We start from the raw sequence: 19,741 nt of genomic DNA, 5'->3' as shown, positions 1-19,741 counted from the left end.
TGTAGTGTGTGTATTGTTGTGCAATTGTTAGACATTACTTGTTAGATATAAATGCACTGTTGGAACTAGAAACACAAGCATTTCGATACACCCGCAATAACATCTGCTGAACATGTGTATGTGACAAATCAAATTTGATGTTATGGATTAAACATAATCTCCTCCATAACATCATGAGAGACAAGAACCTTGATGAGAAACCTTGTCTACAGAATACTCATCTACAGTTAAAGTCGGAAGTTTACATACTGTCACGCCCTGACCGTAGAGAGCGTTTTATGTCTCTATTTTGGTTTGGTCAGGGTGTGATTTGGGTGGGCAGTCTATGTTCTATGATTTTCTATTTCTATGTGTTTGGCCGGGTGTGGTTCTCAATCAGAGGCAGCTGTCTATCGTTGTCTCTGATTGAGAACCATACTTTTCCCACCTGTGTTTTGTGGGTAATTATTATTTTCCGTGTCTGTTTGTGTGCACCTCGGTTGCGTCACATTCTTTGCTGTTTACCTGTTTGTTTTTTGATTGTTTCGGTTTCACTTTAATTAAAAGATGTGGAACTTGGTCAATTTATGACAGGGAGTTTGAGGATAGCGAGCGTGACACATACACCTTAGCCAAATACATCTAAACTCAGTTTTTCACAATTCCTGATATTTAATCCTAGTAAAAATACCCTGTCTTAGGTCAGTTAGAATCACCACTTTATTTTAAGAATGTGAAATGTCAGAATAATAGCAGAGATAAGGATTTATTTCAGCTTTTATTTCTTTCATCACATTCCCAGTGGGTCAGAAGTTTACATACCAAATACTAATTGAGTGTAGCATTGCCTTTAAACTGTTTAACTTGGGTCAAACGTTTTGGGTAGCCTTCCACAAGCTTCCCACAATAAGTTGGGTGAATTTTAGCCCATTCCTCCTGACAGAGCTGGTGTAACTGAGTCAGATTTGTAGGCCTCCTTGCTCGCACACGCTTTTCAGTTCTGCCCATACATTTTCTATAGGATTGAGGTCAGGGCTTTGTGATGGCCACTCCAATACCTTGACTTTCTTGTCCTCAAGCCATTTTGCCACAATTTTGGAAGTATGCTTGGGGTCATTGTCCATTTGGAAGACCCATTTGCGACCAAGCTTTAACTTCCTGACTGATGTCTTGAGATGTTGCTTCAATATATCCACATAATTTCCCTACCTCATGATGCCATCTATTTTGTGAAGTGCACCATTCCCTCCTGCAGCAAAGCACCCCCACAACATGATGCTGTCACCCCCGTGCTTCACGGTTGGGATGGTGTTCTTCGGCTTGCAAGCCTCCCAGTTCTGTTTTTGTTTCATCAGACCAGAGGACATTTCTCCAAAAAGTACAATCTTTGTCCTCATGTCCAGTTGCAAACCGTAGTCTGGCATTTTTTATAGCGGTTTGGGAGCAGTGGCTTCTTCCTTGCTGAGTGCTCTTTCAGATTATGTTGATATAGGGCTCGTTTAACTGTGGATATAGATACTTTTGTACCTGTTTCCTTCAGCATCTTCACAAGGTCCTTTGCTGTTGTTCTGGGATTGATTTGCACGTTTCGCACCAAAGTACATTCATCTCTAGGAGACAGAACGCGTCTCTTTCCTGAGCGGTATGGCGGCTGCGTGGTCCCATGTTGTTTATACTTGCGTACTATTGTTTGTACAGATGAACGTGGTACCTTCAGGCATTTGGAAATTGCTCCCAAGGATGAACCAGACTTGTGGGGGTCTACAATTTTTTCCTGAGGTCTTGGCTGATTTCTTTTGATTTTCCCATGATGTCAATCAAAGAGGCACTGAGTTTGAAGGTAGGCCTTGAAATACATCCACAGGTACACCTCCAATTGACTCAAATGATGTCAATTAGCCTATCAGAAGCTTCTAAAGCCATTAAATAATTTTCTAGAATTGTCCAAGCTGTTTAAAGGCACAGTCAACTTAGTGTATGTAAACTTCTGACCCACTGGAATTGTGATACAGTGAATTATAAGTGAAATAATCTGTCTGTAAACAATTGTTGGAAAAATTACTTGTGTCATGCACAAAGTAGATGTCCTAACCGACTTGCCAAAATTATCGTTTGTTAACAAGAAATGTATGGAGTGGTTGAAAAACAAGTTAATGATTCCAACCGAAGTGTATGTAAACTTCCGACTTCAACTGTATATGCATTGTTGCCAATGAAACATAACAAACATGACTAAGTATTGAATCTCTTTTGACTGTTTCAGTCTAAATGCTATGTAGGAGCACTGCTACACACATACACACATTCCATTAGTAGACCAAAGCTCTCCAAATGCCGCGCTGGAGGGCTAGCTAGATAGTCAACTGAGCTGGGAGACTAAAACTGGCATGGTTTTACAATAAATAGTCCTTAACCACGGTGCCCGCCTGCCTGCTGAAATTCAGGTGCTGATTACAGAACTGCGCTGCCAAGGTTCAATCTGAGTCCACCTTCCGCTGAGACAGGCGGCTGCAGGAGGCCAGGTTCATCCCTCCAGCCAAATCATGAAGCTAGATCATCCATTACTGAACCCAGCCAGACCAACAGAGGGTCAGTAGCTGCTGGAGAAGAAGCAGATTCACATGCCAATGTATTTCAACGATTGGAGGGAATCTACATGTTGTGTATCTATTTTACTTATTCCCAAGTTTGGAAAGTGAGATTTGAACCAGATCTGTGGATATCTCACAGCTAGTTTTTCCAGGTGGCATGGCCAGGAAACATGGAAGATTCCGTGTGTTATTGGACAGGTAGGCTGGGGTGGATGAAGAATATCTCCCTGTGAGAGGGCGAGAGGGACACCAGGTAAGAGATTGTGGACTGGGTCAGGGGGGGTTACTCACAGGGTATGGTGCGGAGGTAGAGGTTGTCTCTAATGATCTGCTGGAGCTCGTGGTCCACTGAAGCCTTCTGGAAGCGCAGGTTGAGGTAGTGACGCAGGTCCTTGTCTATGACGCCCCCTGGAGGAAAAGACCAATAACAACTCGGTAAGGCCTAAGAGCAGGTGTCATGGTCAGGGCCAGGAGTTTGTCCTGATCACGTGACCAGCCATACGTTTTTCCTGTGGTCTGGAAAAACTCAACAGTCAAACCCATGATGTCACAATAGACAATATTTGCATATTATGCAAACAAACACCAAAGCATGGACCAGTGTGAGCTCTATCAATCAATCAATCACATTTATTTATAAAGCCCTTTTTACATCAGCAGTTGTCACAAAGTACTTCTACAGAAACCCAGCCTAAACCCCCAGAGAGCAAGCAATACAGATACAGAAGCATGGTTCTATCGGTTAAACATCTGTCAACATAGCCGTTGGATTGGGAGTGAGGGTGTTAATTGGGAATGAGGCAAACATGTGTTGAGAGAAATGTCTACACATCTAGACATAAATACGTAATGAGGTCTCTGGGGGGTCTTTCTCTCCCCCTCCCTCCTTTTCCACCCCCCCCCATCGAAATTATGAATGGGCTAAAGCTTGCCCACTCTAAATTTGCCTCCTCAGCAGGATGGAGGGAGGGATCGAAGGGGACGAGGGAGGGGTCGAAGGGGAAGGAGAGAGGGAGGCAACGGCAAAGCTCCAGGGAGAGAGAGAGCGAGAGAGAGGGCTGGAATGGACACAAGCCTCACCGATACACCACATTTGTACTACTACCACTCACTGTGTCTGTCTGCCTGTCTCGCTCTGCCTGTCTGTCTGACCCCATATATTCCACTATGGTACCATCACACAATCCCACGTACACCATATACAGTGTTGACATCCACACACTCCACACACATAGCCTGCAACCACAGGAGGTTTAGTGGCACCTTAATTGGGGAGGACAGGCTTGTGGTAATGGCTGGAGCGGAGTATTTCCATGTGTTTGATGCCATTCCGCCTGCTCCGTTCCAGATGTTACTGTGAGCCGTCCTCCCCTCAACAGCCTCCTGTGCCTACAATATCCTCTTGAAATATCCTCCATCTCAAGCCAACCAAGAGGGCACACGTCCTCAAACCAATGGAATTCCCACTGAAACAGGATGACTGAATGGACTCGTCATTTCCCTTGATAACGCTAAGAGGGAACCAGAGAGAAATGTTCCCCTAACCTTCAGCAGACACTAAAAGACAGGAATTTGGCCCAATGCCTGGCAATGCTTAGGTCCTCTATCTCATCTTTCAGACCCCAAGGCAACGACATTCAAGCGTTCCGTCTGTTGGAGAGCATGCGCACTGACAGACAAAACGCAATCTCAATGTGTCAGCCAGAGAGCGTTTTATAATGAGCGTCGAGAAGTCACATGAATTCATGAATAACCTACTTTTGAAGAACAAGTTTATCTGCCGACAACGTCGGAGGAATGTTTTATCTACTGCATTCTCCTTTCTCCCTCCCTCTCTCTCTCTCGCACCGCACCAACATTGTACAAATTAATAGCCTAAACATGAATTTATAATCAAAGACTACGCCTGAATGGGGTCAGAAATAAAATCCTGTTCTGCCAAGGAAACAAAACAACCCAACCAGCCAATTGACATCAGCATGAGAAAGAGGCTATGCCATGTTAATCCACACAGTAAAAAACAGACTGATACATACATCATTCAATGCAAAAACACACACACACACACACACACACACACACACACACACACACACACACACACACACACACACACACACACACACACACACACACACACACACACACACACACACACACACACACACACACACGATACCTCTTCCCCCCCACACACATACCTAAATTCACCAACGACACACAGTAAAATGCACCTCTTGCACGGCGGCTCTCACAGTTGAGTGTTATTGGCAGCCAGCTGTGTCAGTGTCCGTTCTCCACAGGTACGTATATCTCCACAAAGAGCCCAGCCAGCAGCAGCCTATTCCAGGCTCACAGTCAGTACAGCAGTGAAGAAACCCCTCTCCTCCAGTCCCACTCACTGTGTCTATCTGTCTGATCCACAACACCTCTCCTGGTCCTGCTCATTTCATCCACGGATGGGAGAGGAAGGGGAGATGAGGCAGGAGAAAGAACGAGAGAGAAAGAGAGAGTGTGTGTGTGAGTGAGAGAGAGAGAGGAGGCGAGAGGGAAGGGGGGGTGCGACAGTTGGGAGGCAACAAAGGAAGCAGGCTCCGGCGGTGTGGACCTATCACAATAAGATCCCTCTTTCCAATAGATTGTGGGATTCTAAAGTCCACCGGCTCCCCCTGTCTGTGGCTGCCGGTAGCGCAGGGCAGAATATTTTTTTCCTCCATGCCATCCTGTGTGCTCTGTACTTTGACAGCCCAGTGAATAATAATCTGCCCTCCTCCCAGAGCAGATGCCCCTCACTGGCACCACATGACCCGTCTGTGACCCTGCGTCATTGCTCGTGACACATGAAAAAAAAAGAAGCTGTCTGGCCCACAACATGGGCTAAATGTGATGGTGCCAACAGCTGTCATCTGATTGAATTAAAACAATATGAGCTGTGGCCAGTAATTACTGTGTATTTACACTGCGCTGTTGCATGATGGGACAAACAAACAGAATGCAAGCAGAACACTGGTGTCAGCACTTTCTCTGAACTCATTTGTCCAATCTCCCTCTTTCTATTTCTCTCCCTCGCTCTATCCGCCACTTTTTCACTCTCTTTCTCACTCTCTCACACACAAACGCACACTCACACACACACCAGATAAGGACAATAATCTGCCACGTACTTCAGTAGATAGACATGGAGGGCAGGTGGATTCACTTACAATGTCACTGAACATTCACCTAACATTAAAACAGCATTCCTTACTACGAGCAGCACACAGATATGATCTTCGTTCAGTGTGATTCCTGATGGAAACTTGAACGGGGACAAGATACCAGGGCTGACCCTTGGGGACTGGAGGACTGTGTAAGGACCCTTAAAGTCTGAAGAGGCTGCATCCTATAAACTTCACCTCTACATGTTGGGCTGTTGAGTGTGTGACCTTCATATAACCCACTTCCAGGAGGAGGATGGTAAAGTAGGTCTTCAGTTAGGTGCACTACAATAGCAGGTGAGTGTCCTCTCTATGGCCCAGGGCTGGTGAAGGATGACACAGCCGTGTGTGTGTGTGTGTGTGTGTGTGTGTGTGTGTGTGTGTGTGTGTGTGTGTGTGTGTGTGTGTGTGTGTGTGTGTGTGTGTGTGTATGTGGTGTGTGGTGTGTGTGTTTGTGTGTGAGTGTGTGTGTGAATCAATGCGGTGTATGAGGAGGTCACTACAGCGTTCAGTCCTCTAGTGATGAGATCAGTGTGGAGTATCTCTCTCTAGTGGGATGAGGCCATTTCTCATCCCACTCACTCTGCGCTATCATGACACGCCTGACAAGTGAGGAGGACGGGGGGGATGGGCGGAAGAGAGGAGAAGGAGAAAGGGAGGACAGGAGACATGGACAGAGAGTGACAGTCAGTGCTGCAGTAGTACTGAGGTAACACAGCAGCAGAGGTACTGAGGTAACACAGCAGCAGCGGTACTGAGGTAACACAGCAGCAGCGGTACTGAGGTAACAAAGCAGCAGCGGTACTGAAGTAATACAGCAGCAGAAGTACTGAGGTAACACAGCAGCAGCGGTACTGAAGTAATACAGCAGCAGTAGTACTGAGGTAACACAGCAGCAGAGGTACTGAGGTAACACAGCAGCAGCGGTACTGAGGTAACACAGCAGCAGCGGTACTGAGGTAATACAGCAGCAGAAGTACTGAGGTAACAAAGCAGCAGCGGTACTGAAGTAATACAGCAGCAGAAGTACTGAGGTAACACAGCAGCAGCGGTACTGAGGTAACAAAGCAGCAGCGGTACTGAAGTAATACAGCAGCAGTAGTACTGAGGTAACACAGCAGCAGAGGTACTGAGGTAACACAGCAGCAGCGGTACTGAGGTAACACAGCAGCAGCGGTACTGAGGTAACAAAGCAGCAGCGGTACTGAAGTAATACAGCAGCAGAAGTACTGAGGTAACACAGCAGCAGTAGTGCTGAGGCAACAGCAGCAGCAGAAATACTGAGGTAACAGCAGTAGTAGTAGTACTGAGGTAACAGCAGCAGCAGTGGTACTGAGGTAACAGCAGCAGTAGTAGTGCTGAGGTAACAGCAGCAGTAGTAGTACTGAGGTAACAGCAGCAGCAGTAGTACTGAGATAACAGCAGTAGTACTGAGGTAACAAAGTAGCAGTACTGAGGTAACAGCAGCAGTAGTACTGAGGTAACACAGCAGCAGTAGTGCTGAGGCAACAGCAGCAGTAGTAGTACTGAGGTAACAGCAGCAGCAGTAGTACTGAGATAACAGCAGTAGTACTGAGGTAACAGCAGCAGTAGTATTGAGGTAACACAGCAGCAGTAGTACTGAGGTAACAGCAGCAGCAGTAGTACTGAGATAACAGCAGCAGCAGTAGTACTGAGGTAACAAAGTAGCAGTACTGAGGTAACAGCAGCAGTAGTACTGAGGTAACAAAGAGCAGTACTGAGGTAACACAGCAGCAGCGGTACTGAGGTAACAGCAGTAGTAGTAGTACTGAGGTAACAGCAGCAGTAGTAGTACTGAGGTAACAAAGTAGCAGAAGTACTGATGTAGCAGTAGTACTGAGGTAACAGCAGCAGTAGTGATACTGAGGTAACAGCAGCAGTAGTACTGAGGTAACACAGTAGCAGTAGTACTGAGGTAACAGCAGCAGCAGTAGTACTGAGATAATAGCAGCAGAAGTGGTACTGAGTTAACAGCAGCAGCAGTAGTAGTACTGAGGTAACATCAGCAGCAGTAGTACTGAGATAACAGCAGCAGTATTACTGAGGTAACAGCAGCAGTAGTAGTACTGAGGTAACAAAGTAGCAGAAGTACTGATGTAGCAGTAGTACTGACGTAAAAGCAGCAGCAGGTATACTGAGGTAACAGCAGCAGCAGTACTGAGGTAACACAGCAGCAGTGGTACTGAGGTAACAGCAGCAGTAGTACTGAGGTAACAGCAGCAGCAGTAGTACTGAGGTAACAGCAGCAGCAGTAGTGAGGTAACACAGCAGCAGTAGTGCTGAGGTAACAGCAGCAGCAGTACTGAGGTAACACAGCAGCAGCAGTACTGAGGTAACACAGCAGCAGTAGTGCTGAGGTAACAGCAGCAGCAGTACTGAGGTAACACAGCAGCAGTAGTGCTGAGGTAACAACAGCAGTAGTACTGAGGTAACAGCAGCAGTAGTACTGAGGTAACAGCAGCAGCAGTACTGAGGTAACACAGCAGCAGCGGTACTGAGGTAACACAGCAGCAGTAGTGCTGAGGTAACACAGTAGCAGTAGTACTGAGGTAACACAGCAGCAGCGGTACTGAGGTAACAAAGCAGCAGCGGTACTGAAGTAATACAGCAGCAGTAGTACTGAGGTAACACAGCAGCAGAGGTACTGAGGTAACACAGCAGCAGCGGTACTGAGGTAACACAGCAGCAGCGGTACTGAGGTAACAAAGCAGCAGCGGTACTGAAGTAATACAGCAGCAGAAGTACTGAGGTAACACAGCAGCAGTAGTGCTGAGGCAACAGCAGCAGCAGAAATACTGAGGTAACAGCAGTAGTAGTAGTACTGAGGTAACAGCAGCAGCAGTGGTACTGAGGTAACAGCAGCAGTAGTAGTGCTGAGGTAACAGCAGCAGTAGTAGTACTGAGGTAACAGCAGCAGCAGTAGTACTGAGATAACAGCAGTAGTACTGAGGTAACAAAGTAGCAGTACTGAGGTAACAGCAGCAGTAGTACTGAGGTAACACAGCAGCAGTAGTGCTGAGGCAACAGCAGCAGTAGTAGTACTGAGGTAACAGCAGCAGCAGTAGTACTGAGATAACAGCAGTAGTACTGAGGTAACAGCAGCAGTAGTATTGAGGTAACACAGCAGCAGTAGTACTGAGGTAACAGCAGCAGCAGTAGTACTGAGATAACAGCAGCAGCAGTAGTACTGAGGTAACAAAGTAGCAGTACTGAGGTAACAGCAGCAGTAGTACTGAGGTAACAAAGAGCAGTACTGAGGTAACACAGCAGCAGCGGTACTGAGGTAACAGCAGTAGTAGTAGTACTGAGGTAACAGCAGCAGTAGTAGTACTGAGGTAACAAAGTAGCAGAAGTACTGATGTAGCAGTAGTACTGAGGTAACAGCAGCAGTAGTGATACTGAGGTAACAGCAGCAGTAGTACTGAGGTAACACAGTAGCAGTAGTACTGAGGTAACAGCAGCAGCAGTAGTACTGAGATAATAGCAGCAGAAGTGGTACTGAGTTAACAGCAGCAGCAGTAGTAGTACTGAGGTAACATCAGCAGCAGTAGTACTGAGATAACAGCAGCAGTATTACTGAGGTAACAGCAGCAGTAGTAGTACTGAGGTAACAAAGTAGCAGAAGTACTGATGTAGCAGTAGTACTGACGTAAAAGCAGCAGCAGGTATACTGAGGTAACAGCAGCAGCAGTACTGAGGTAACACAGCAGCAGTGGTACTGAGGTAACAGCAGCAGTGGTACTGAGGTAACAGCAGCAGCAGTAGTACTGAGGTAACAGCAGCAGCAGTAGTGAGGTAACACAGCAGCAGTAGTGCTGAGGTAACAGCAGCAGCAGTACTGAGGTAACACAGCAGCAGCAGTACTGAGGTAACACAGCAGCAGTAGTGCTGAGGTAACAGCAGCAGCAGTACTGAGGTAACACAGCAGCAGTAGTGCTGAGGTAACAACAGCAGTAGTACTGAGGTAACAGCAGCAGTAGTACTGAGGTAACAGCAGCAGCAGTACTGAGGTAACACAGCAGCAGCGGTACTGAGGTAACACAGCAGCAGTAGTGCTGAGGTAACACAGTAGCAGTAGTACTGAGGTAACAGCAGCAGTAGTAGTACTGAGGTAACAAAGTAGCAGAAGTACTGATGTAGCAGTAGTACTGAGGTAACAGCAGCAGTAGTACTGAGGTAACACAGTAGCAGTAGTACTGAGGTAACAGCAGCAGCAGTAGTACTGAGATAACAGCAGCAGCAGTGGTACTGAGGTAACACAGCAGCAGTAGTACTGAGGTAACACAGTAGCAGTAGTACTGAGGTAACAGCAGCAGTAGTGCTGAGGTAACACAGCAGTAGTACTGAGCTAACAGCAGCAGTAATACTGAGATAACAGCAGCAGCAGTGGTACTGAGGTAACACAGCAGCAGTAGAGCTGAGGTAACAGAAGCAGCAGATATACTGAGGTAACAGCAGCAGCAGATATACTGAGGTAACACAGCAGCAGCGGTACTGAGGTAACACAGCAGTAGCGGTAGTACAGAGGTAACAGAAGCAGCAGACATACTGAGGTAACAGCAGCAGCAGATATATTGAGGTAACACAGCAGCAGCGGTACTGAGGTAACACAGCAGCAGCGGTACTGAGGTAACACAGCAGCAGAAGTACTGAGCTAACACAGCAGCAGTAGTACTGAGGTAACAGCAGCAGCAGCAGTACTGAGGTACCAGCAGCAGCAGTAGTACTGAGGTAACAGCAGCAGTAGTACTGAGGTAACAGAAGCAGTAGTAGTACTGAGGTTACAGCAGCAGCAGTAGTAGTGAGGTAACAGCAGCAGTAGTAGTACTGAGGCCACAGCAGCAGTAGTAGTACTGAGGCCACAGCAGCAGTAGTAGTACTGAGGTAACAGAAGCAGTAGTAGTACTGAGGTAACAACAGCAGCAGTAGTACTGAGGTAACAGCAGCAGCAGTAGTACTGAGGTAACAGCAGCAGCAGTAGTACTGAGGTAACAGCAGCAGTAGTACTGAGGTAACAGAAGCAGTAGTACTGAGGTAACAGCAGCAGTAGTACTGAGGTCACAGCAGCAGTAGTAGTACTGAGGTAACAGCAGCAGTAGCACTGAGTAAACAGCAGCAGTAGTATTGAGGTAACAGCAGCAGTACTGAGGTAGCACAGCAGCAGTAGTAGTACTGAGGTAACACAGCAGCAGTAGTAGTACTGAGGTAACACAGCAGCAGTAGTAGTACTGAGGTAACAGCAGCAGTAGTAGTACTGAGGTAACACAGCAGCAGTTGTACTGAGCTAACAGCAGCAGCAGTAGTACTGAGGTAACAGCAGCAGTAGTATTGAGGTAACACAGCAGCAGTAGTATTGAGGTAACACAGCAGCAGCAGTACTGAGGAAACACAGCAGCAGTAGTAGTACTGAGGTAACAGCAGCAGCAGTGGTAGTATTGAGGTAACACAGCAGCAGTACTGAGGTAACAGCAGCAGCAGTAGTAGTACTGAGGTAACAGCAGCAGCAGTGGTACCAATGTAACACAGCAGCAGTAGTACTGAGGTAAGAGCAACAGTAGTACTAAGTTAACAGCAGCAGCAATACTAAGGTAACAGCAGCAGTAGTACTGAGGTAACACAGCATGAGTAGTACTGAGGTAACAGCAGCAGCCGTAGTACTGAGGTAACACAGCATGAGTTGTACTGAGGTAACAGCAGCAGCAGTAGTACTGAGGTAACACAGCAGCAGCAGTAGTACTGAGGTAACACAGCAGCAGCAGTAGTACTGAGGTAACAGCAGCAGTACTGAGGTAACACAGCAGCAGCGGTACTGAGGTAACACAGCAGCAGCGGTACTGAGGTAACACAGCATGAGTAGTACTGAGGTAACCCAGCAGCAGCGGTACTGGCACTGAGGTAACAGCAGCAGCAGTAGTACTGAGGTAACAGCAGCAGCAGTAGTACCTAGGTAACAGCAGCAGCAGTACTGAAGTAACAGCAGCAGTAGTACTGAGGTAACAGCAGCAGCAGTACTGAAGTAACAGCAGCAGCAGTAGTACTGAGGTAACAGCAGCAGTAGTACTGAGGTAACAGCAGCAGCAGTAGTACTGAGGTAACAGCAGCAGCAGTACTGAGGTAACAGCAGCAGTAGTACTGAGGTAACAGCAGCAGCGGTAGTACTGAGGTAACAGCAGCAGCAGTAGTACCTAGGTAACAGCAGCAGCAGTACTGAGGTAACAGCAGCAGCGGTAGTACTGAGGTAACAGCAGCAGCAGTAGTACCTAGGTAACAGCAGCAGCAGTAGTACTGAGGTAACAGCAGCAGCAGCAGTACTGAAGTAACAGCAGCAGCAGTACTGAAGTAACAGCAGCAGTAGTACTGAGGTAACAGCAGCAGTGGTACTGAGGTAACAGCAGCAGCAGTAGTACCTAGGTAACAGCAGCAGTAGTACTGAGGTAACAGCAGCAGCGGTAGTACTGAGGTAACAGCAGCAGCAGTAGTACCTAGGTAACAGCAGCAGCAGTAGTACTGAGGTAACAGCAGCAGCAGCAGTACTGAAGTAACAGCAGCAGCAGTACTGAAGTAACAGCAGCAGTAGTACTGAGGTAACAGCAGCAGTGGTACTGAGGTAACAGCAGCAGCAGTACTGAGGTAACAGCAGCAGCAGTACTGAGGTAACAGCAGCAGTAGTACTGAGGTAACAGCAGCAGCAGTAATGAGGTAACATTAGCAGCAGCAGTACTGAGGTAACAGCAGCAGCAGCAGTAGTACTGAGGTAACAGCAGCAGCAGTACTGAGGTAACAGCAGCAGTAGTACTGAGGTAACAGCAGCAGCAGCAGTACTGAGGTAACATTAGCAGCAGCAGTACTGAGGTAACAGCAGCAGCAGCAGTAGTACTGAGGTAACAGCAGCAGCAGTAGTACTGAGGTAACAGCAGCAGTAGTACTGAGGTAACAGCAGCAGCAGTAGTACTGAGGTAACAGCAGCAGCAGTAGTACTGAGGTAACAGCAGCAGTACTGAGGTAACAGCAGCAGCAGTAGTACTGAGGTAACAGCAGCAGTAGTACTGAGGTAACAGCAGCAGCAGTAGTGCTGAGGTAACAGCAGCAGCAGTAGTACTGAGGTAACAGCAGCAGCAGTAGTACTGAGGTAACAGCAGCAGCAGTAGTACTGAGGTAACAGCAGCAGTAGTACTGAGGTAACAGCAGCAGCAGTAGTACTGAGGTAACAGCAACAGCAGTAGTACTGAGGTAACAGCAGCAGCAGTAGTAGTACTGAGGTAACAGCAGCAGCAGTAGTAGTACTGAGGTAACAGCAGCAGCAGTACTGAGGTAACAGCAGCAGCAGTACTGAGGTAACAGCAGCAGCAGTACTGAGGTAACAGCAGCAGCAGTACTGAGGTAACAGCAGCAGCAGTACTGAGGTAACAGCAGCAGCAGTACTGAGGTAACAGCAGCAGTAGTACTGAGGTAACAGCAGCAGCAGTACTGAGGTAACAGCAGCAGCAGTAGTAGTACTGAGGTAACAGCAACAGCAGCAGCAGTACTGAGGTAACAGCAGCAGCAGTAGTACTGAGGTAACAGCAGCAGCAGTACTGAGGTAACAGCAGCAGCAGCAGTACTGAGGTAACAGCAGCAGCAGTACTGAGGTAACAGCAGCAGCAGTACTGAGGTAACAGCAGCAGTAGTACTGAGGTAACAGCAGCAGTAGTACTGAGGTAACAGCAGCAGTAGTACTGAGGTAACAGCAGCAGTAGTACTGAGGTAACAGCAGCAGTAGTACTGAGGTAACACAGCAGCAGTAGTACTGAGGTAACAGCAGCAGCAGTAGTACTGAGGTAACACAGCAGCAGTAGTACTGAGGTAACAGCAGCAGCAGCAGTACTGAGGTAACAGCAGCAGCAGTACTGAGGTAACAGCAGCAGTAGTACTGAGGTAACAGCAGCAGTAGTACTGAGGTAACACAGCAGCAGCAGTACTGAGGTACCAGCAGCAGCAGTAGTACTGAGGTAACAGCAGCAGTAGTACTGAGGTAACAGAAGCAGTAGTAGTACTGAGGTTACAGCAGCAGCAGTAGTAGTGAGGTAACAGCAGCAGTAGTAGTACTGAGGCCACAGCAGCAGTAGTAGTACTGAGGCCACAGCAGCAGTAGTAGTACTGAGGTAACAGAAGCAGTAGTAGTACTGAGGTAACAACAGCAGCAGTAGTACTGAGGTAACAGCAGCAGCAGTACTGAGGTAACACAGCAGCAGCGGTACTGAGGTAACACAGCAGCAGTAGTGCTGAGGTAACACAGTAGCAGTAGTACTGAGGTAACAGCAGCAGTAGTAGTACTGAGGTAACAAAGTAGCAGAAGTACTGATGTAGCAGTAGTACTGAGGTAACAGCAGCAGTAGTACTGAGGTAACACAGTAGCAGTAGTACTGAGGTAACAGCAGCAGCAGTAGTACTGAGATAACAGCAGCAGCAGTGGTACTGAGGTAACACAGCAGCAGTAGTACTGAGGTAACACAGTAGCAGTAGTACTGAGGTAACAGCAGCAGTAGTGCTGAGGTAACACAGCAGTAGTACTGAGCTAACAGCAGCAGTAATACTGAGATAACAGCAGCAGCAGTGGTACTGAGGTAACACAGCAGCAGTAGAGCTGAGGTAACAGAAGCAGCAGATATACTGAGGTAACAGCAGCAGCAGATATACTGAGGTAACACAGCAGCAGCGGTACTGAGGTAACACAGCAGTAGCGGTAGTACAGAGGTAACAGAAGCAGCAGACATACTGAGGTAACAGCAGCAGCAGATATATTGAGGTAACACAGCAGCAGCGGTACTGAGGTAACACAGCAGCAGCGGTACTGAGGTAACACAGCAGCAGAAGTACTGAGCTAACACAGCAGCAGTAGTACTGAGGTAACAGCAGCAGCAGCAGTACTGAGGTACCAGCAGCAGCAGTAGTACTGAGGTAACAGCAGCAGTAGTAGTACTGAGGTTACAGCAGCAGCAGTAGTAGTGAGGTAACAGCAGCAGTAGTAGTACTGAGGCCACAGCAGCAGTAGTAGTACTGAGGCCACAGCAGCAGTAGTAGTACTGAGGTAACAGAAGCAGTAGTAGTACTGAGGTAACAACAGCAGCAGTAGTACTGAGGTAACAGCAGCAGCAGTAGTACTGAGGTAACAGCAGCAGCAGTAGTACTGAGGTAACAGCAGCAGTAGTACTGAGGTAACAGAAGCAGTAGTACTGAGGTAACAGCAGCAGTAGTACTGAGGTCACAGCAGCAGTAGTAGTACTGAGGTAACAGCAGCAGTAGCACTGAGTAAACAGCAGCAGTAGTATTGAGGTAACAGCAGCAGTACTGAGGTAGCACAGCAGCAGTAGTAGTACTGAGGTAACACAGCAGCAGTAGTAGTACTGAGGTAACACAGCAGCAGTAGTAGTACTGAGGTAACAGCAGCAGTAGTAGTACTGAGGTAACACAGCAGCAGTTGTACTGAGCTAACAGCAGCAGCAGTAGTACTGAGGTAACAGCAGCAGTAGTATTGAGGTAACACAGCAGCAGTAGTATTGAGGTAACACAGCAGCAGCAGTACTGAGGAAACACAGCAGCAGTAGTAGTACTGAGGTAACAGCAGCAGCAGTGGTAGTATTGAGGTAACACAGCAGCAGTACTGAGGTAACAGCAGCAGCAGTAGTAGTACTGAGGTAACAGCAGCAGCAGTGGTACCAATGTAACACAGCAGCAGTAGTACTGAGGTAAGAGCAACAGTAGTACTAAGTTAACAGCAGCAGCAATACTAAGGTAACAGCAGCAGTAGTACTGAGGTAACACAGCATGAGTAGTACTGAGGTAACAGCAGCAGCCGTAGTACTGAGGTAACACAGCATGAGTTGTACTGAGGTAACAGCAGCAGCAGTAGTACTGAGGTAACACAGCAGCAGCAGTAGTACTGAGGTAACACAGCAGCAGCAGTAGTACTGAGGTAACAGCAGCAGTACTGAGGTAACACAGCAGCAGCGGTACTGAGGTAACACAGCAGCAGCGGTACTGAGGTAACACAGCATGAGTAGTACTGAGGTAACCCAGCAGCAGCGGTACTGGCACTGAGGTAACAGCAGCAGCAGTAGTACTGAGGTAACAGCAGCAGCAGTAGTACCTAGGTAACAGCAGCAGCAGTACTGAAGTAACAGCAGCAGTAGTACTGAGGTAACAGCAGCAGCAGTACTGAAGTAACAGCAGCAGCAGTAGTACTGAGGTAACAGCAGCAGTAGTACTGAGGTAACAGCAGCAGCAGTAGTACTGAGGTAACAGCAGCAGCAGTAGTACTGAGGTAACAGCAGCAGCAGTACTGAGGTAACAGCAGCAGTAGTACTGAGGTAACAGCAGCAGCGGTAGTACTGAGGTAACAGCAGCAGCAGTAGTACCTAGGTAACAGCAGCAGCAGTACTGAGGTAACAGCAGCAGCGGTAGTACTGAGGTAACAGCAGCAGCAGTAGTACCTAGGTAACAGCAGCAGCAGTAGTACTGAGGTAACAGCAGCAGCAGCAGTACTGAAGTAACAGCAGCAGCAGTACTGAAGTAACAGCAGCAGTAGTACTGAGGTAACAGCAGCAGTGGTACTGAGGTAACAGCAGCAGCAGTAGTACCTAGGTAACAGCAGCAGTAGTACTGAGGTAACAGCAGCAGCGGTAGTACTGAGGTAACAGCAGCAGCAGTAGTACCTAGGTAACAGCAGCAGCAGTAGTACTGAGGTAACAGCAGCAGCAGCAGTACTGAAGTAACAGCAGCAGCAGTACTGAAGTAACAGCAGCAGTAGTACTGAGGTAACAGCAGCAGCAGTAGTACCTAGGTAACAGCAGCAGCAGTAGTACTGAGGTAACAGCAGCAGCAGCAGTACTGAAGTAACAGCAGCAGCAGTACTGAAGTAACAGCAGCAGTAGTACTGAGGTAACAGCAGCAGTGGTACTGAGGTAACAGCAGCAGCAGTACTGAGGTAACAGCAGCAGCAGTACTGAGGTAACAGCAGCAGTAGTACTGAGGTAACAGCAGCAGCAGTACTGAGGTAACATTAGCAGCAGCAGTACTGAGGTAACAGCAGCAGCAGCAGTAGTACTGAGGTAACAGCAGCAGCAGTACTGAGGTAACAGCAGCAGTAGTACTGAGGTAACAGCAGCAGCAGCAGTACTGAGGTAACATTAGCAGCAGCAGTACTGAGGTAACAGCAGCAGCAGCAGTAGTACTGAGGTAACAGCAGCAGCAGTACTGAGGTAACAGCAGCAGTAGTACTGAGGTAACAGCAGCAGCAGCAGTACTGAGGTAACAGCAGCAGCAGCAGTAGTACTGAGGTAACAGCAGCAGTAGTACTGAGGTAACAGCAGCAGTAGTACTGAGGTAACAGCAGCAGCAGCAGTAGTACTGAGGTAACAGCAGCAGCAGTACTGAGGTAACAGCAGCAGTAGTACTAAGGTAACAGCAGCAGCAGCAGTACTGAGGTAACAGCAGCAGCAGCAGTAGTACTGAGGTAACAGCAGCAGTAGTACTGAGGTAACAGCAGCAGTAGTACTGAGGTAACAGCAGCAGTAGTACTGAGGTAACAGCAGCAGCAGTAGTACTGAGGTAACAGCAGCAGTAGTACTGAGGTAACAGCAGCAGCAGTAGTACTGAGGTAACAGCAGCAGTAGTACTGAGGTAACAGCAGCAGCAGTAGTACTGAGGTAACAGCAGCAGCAGTAGTACTGAGGTAACAGCAGCAGTAGTACTGAGGTAACAGCAGCAGCAGTAGTACTGAGGTAACAGCAGCAGCAGTAGTACTGAGGTAACAGCAGCAGTACTGAGGTAACAGCAGCAGCAGTAGTACTGAGGTAACAGCAGCAGTAGTACTGAGGTAACAGCAGCAGCAGTAGTGCTGAGGTAACAGCAGCAGCAGTAGTACTGAGGTAACAGCAGCAGCAGTAGTACTGAGGTAACAGCAGCAGCAGTAGTACTGAGGTAACAGCAGCAGTAGTACTGAGGTAACAGCAGCAGCAGTAGTACTGAGGTAACAGCAACAGCAGTAGTACTGAGGTAACAGCAGCAGCAGTAGTAGTACTGAGGTAACAGCAGCAGCAGTAGTAGTACTGAGGTAACAGCAGCAGCAGTACTGAGGTAACAGCAGCAGCAGTACTGAGGTAACAGCAGCAGCAGTACTGAGGTAACAGCAGCAGCAGTAGTAGTACTGAGGTAACAGCAGCAGCAGTACTGAGGTAACAGCAGCAGCAGTACTGAGGTAACAGCAGCAGCAGTACTGAGGTAACAGCAGCAGCAGTACTGAGGTAACAGCAGCAGCAGTACTGAGGTAACAGCAGCAGTAGTACTGAGGTAACAGCAGCAGCAGTACTGAGGTAACAGCAGCAGCAGTAGTAGTACTGAGGTAACAGCAACAGCAGCAGCAGTACTGAGGTAACAGCAGCAGCAGTAGTACTGAGGTAACAGCAGCAGCAGTACTGAGGTAACAGCAGCAGCAGCAGTACTGAGGTAACAGCAGCAGCAGTACTGAGGTAACAGCAGCAGCAGTACTGAGGTAACAGCAGCAGCAGTAGTACTGAGGTAACAGCAGCAGCAGTAGTACTGAGGTAACAGCAGCAGTAGTACTGAGGTAACAGCAGCAGCAGTAGTACTGAGGTAACAGCAACAGCAGTAGTACTGAGGTAACAGCAGCAGCAGTAGTAGTACTGAGGTAACAGCAGCAGCAGTAGTAGTACTGAGGTAACAGCAGCAGCAGTACTGAGGTAACAGCAGCAGCAGTACTGAGGTAACAGCAGCAGCAGTAGTAGTACTGAGGTAACAGCAGCAGCAGTAGTAGTACTGAGGTAACAGCAGCAGCAGTACTGAGGTAACAGCAGCAGCAGTACTGAGGTAACAGCAGCAGCAGTACTGAGGTAACAGCAGCAGCAGTACTGAGGTAACAGCAGCAGCAGTACTGAGGTAACAGCAGCAGTAGTACTGAGGTAACAGCAGCAGCAGTACTGAGGTAACAGCAGCAGCAGTAGTAGTACTGAGGTAACAGCAACAGCAGCAGCAGTACTGAGGTAACAGCAGCAGCAGTAGTACTGAGGTAACAGCAGCAGCAGTACTGAGGTAACAGCAGCAGCAGCAGTACTGAGGTAACAGCAGCAGCAGTACTGAGGTAACAGCAGCAGCAGTACTGAGGTAACAGCAGCAGTAGTACTGAGGTAACAGCAGCAGTAGTACTGAGGTAACAGCAGCAGTAGTACTGAGGTAACAGCAGCAGTAGTACTGAGGTAACACAGCAGCAGTAGTACTGAGGTAACAGCAGCAGCAGTAGTACTGAGGTAACACAGCAGCAGTAGTACTGAGGTAACAGCAGCAGCAGCAGTACTGAGGTAACAGCAGCAGCAGTACTGAGGTAACAGCAGCAGTAGTACTGAGGTAACAGCAGCAGTAGTACTGAGGTAACACAGCAGCAGCAGTACTGAGGTACCAGCAGCAGCAGTAGTACTGAGGTAACAGCAGCAGTAGTACTGAGGTAACAGAAGCAGTAGTAGTACTGAGGTTACAGCAGCAGCAGTAGTAGTGAGGTAACAGCAGCAGTAGTAGTACTGAGGCCACAGCAGCAGTAGTAGTACTGAGGCCACAGCAGCAGTAGTAGTACTGAGGTAACAGAAGCAGTAGTAGTACTGAGGTAACAACAGCAGCAGTAGTACTGAGGTAACAGCAGCAGCAGTAGTACTGAGGTAACAGCAGCAGCAGTAGTAATGAGGTAACAGCAGCAGTAGTACTGAGGTAACAGAAGCAGTAGTACTGAGGTAACAGCAGCAGTAGTACTGAGGTCACAGCAGCAGTAGTAGTACTGAGGTAACAGCAGCAGTAGCACTGAGTAAACAGCAGCAGTAGTATTGAGGTAACAGCAGCAGTACTGAGGTAGCACAGCAGCAGTAGTAGTACTGAGGTAACACAGCAGCAGTAGTAGTACTGAGGTAACAG

General features: G+C 47.9%; 1 protein-coding gene across 8 annotated transcripts in view; it reads right to left on the bottom strand.

Annotated features, from left to right (window-relative positions):
* Positions 1 to 19,741, bottom strand: part of LOC139533912 (membrane-associated guanylate kinase, WW and PDZ domain-containing protein 2-like) — a 294,569-nt gene that overhangs the window by 199,116 nt on the left and 75,712 nt on the right. For 6 of the 8 annotated variants that reach the window (XM_071332395.1, XM_071332396.1, XM_071332398.1 and 3 more), the window contains exon 2: positions 2,862 to 2,978. In XM_071332395.1, coding sequence (XP_071188496.1) covers positions 2,862 to 2,978 — 117 coding nt within the window. Of the gene's footprint in view, positions 1 to 2,861; positions 2,979 to 4,771; positions 5,120 to 19,741 lie in introns of those variants that run through there. The other 2 variants (XM_071332399.1, XM_071332400.1) reach the window with 2 other exon arrangements.

Source organism: Salvelinus alpinus, chromosome 11, assembly GCF_045679555.1.
Source record: "Salvelinus alpinus chromosome 11, SLU_Salpinus.1, whole genome shotgun sequence".
Lineage (NCBI taxonomy): Eukaryota > Metazoa > Chordata > Actinopteri > Salmoniformes > Salmonidae > Salvelinus > Salvelinus alpinus.
Note: the sequence above shows the minus strand (reverse complement) of the source record. Positions and strands in the feature narration are given on the sequence as shown.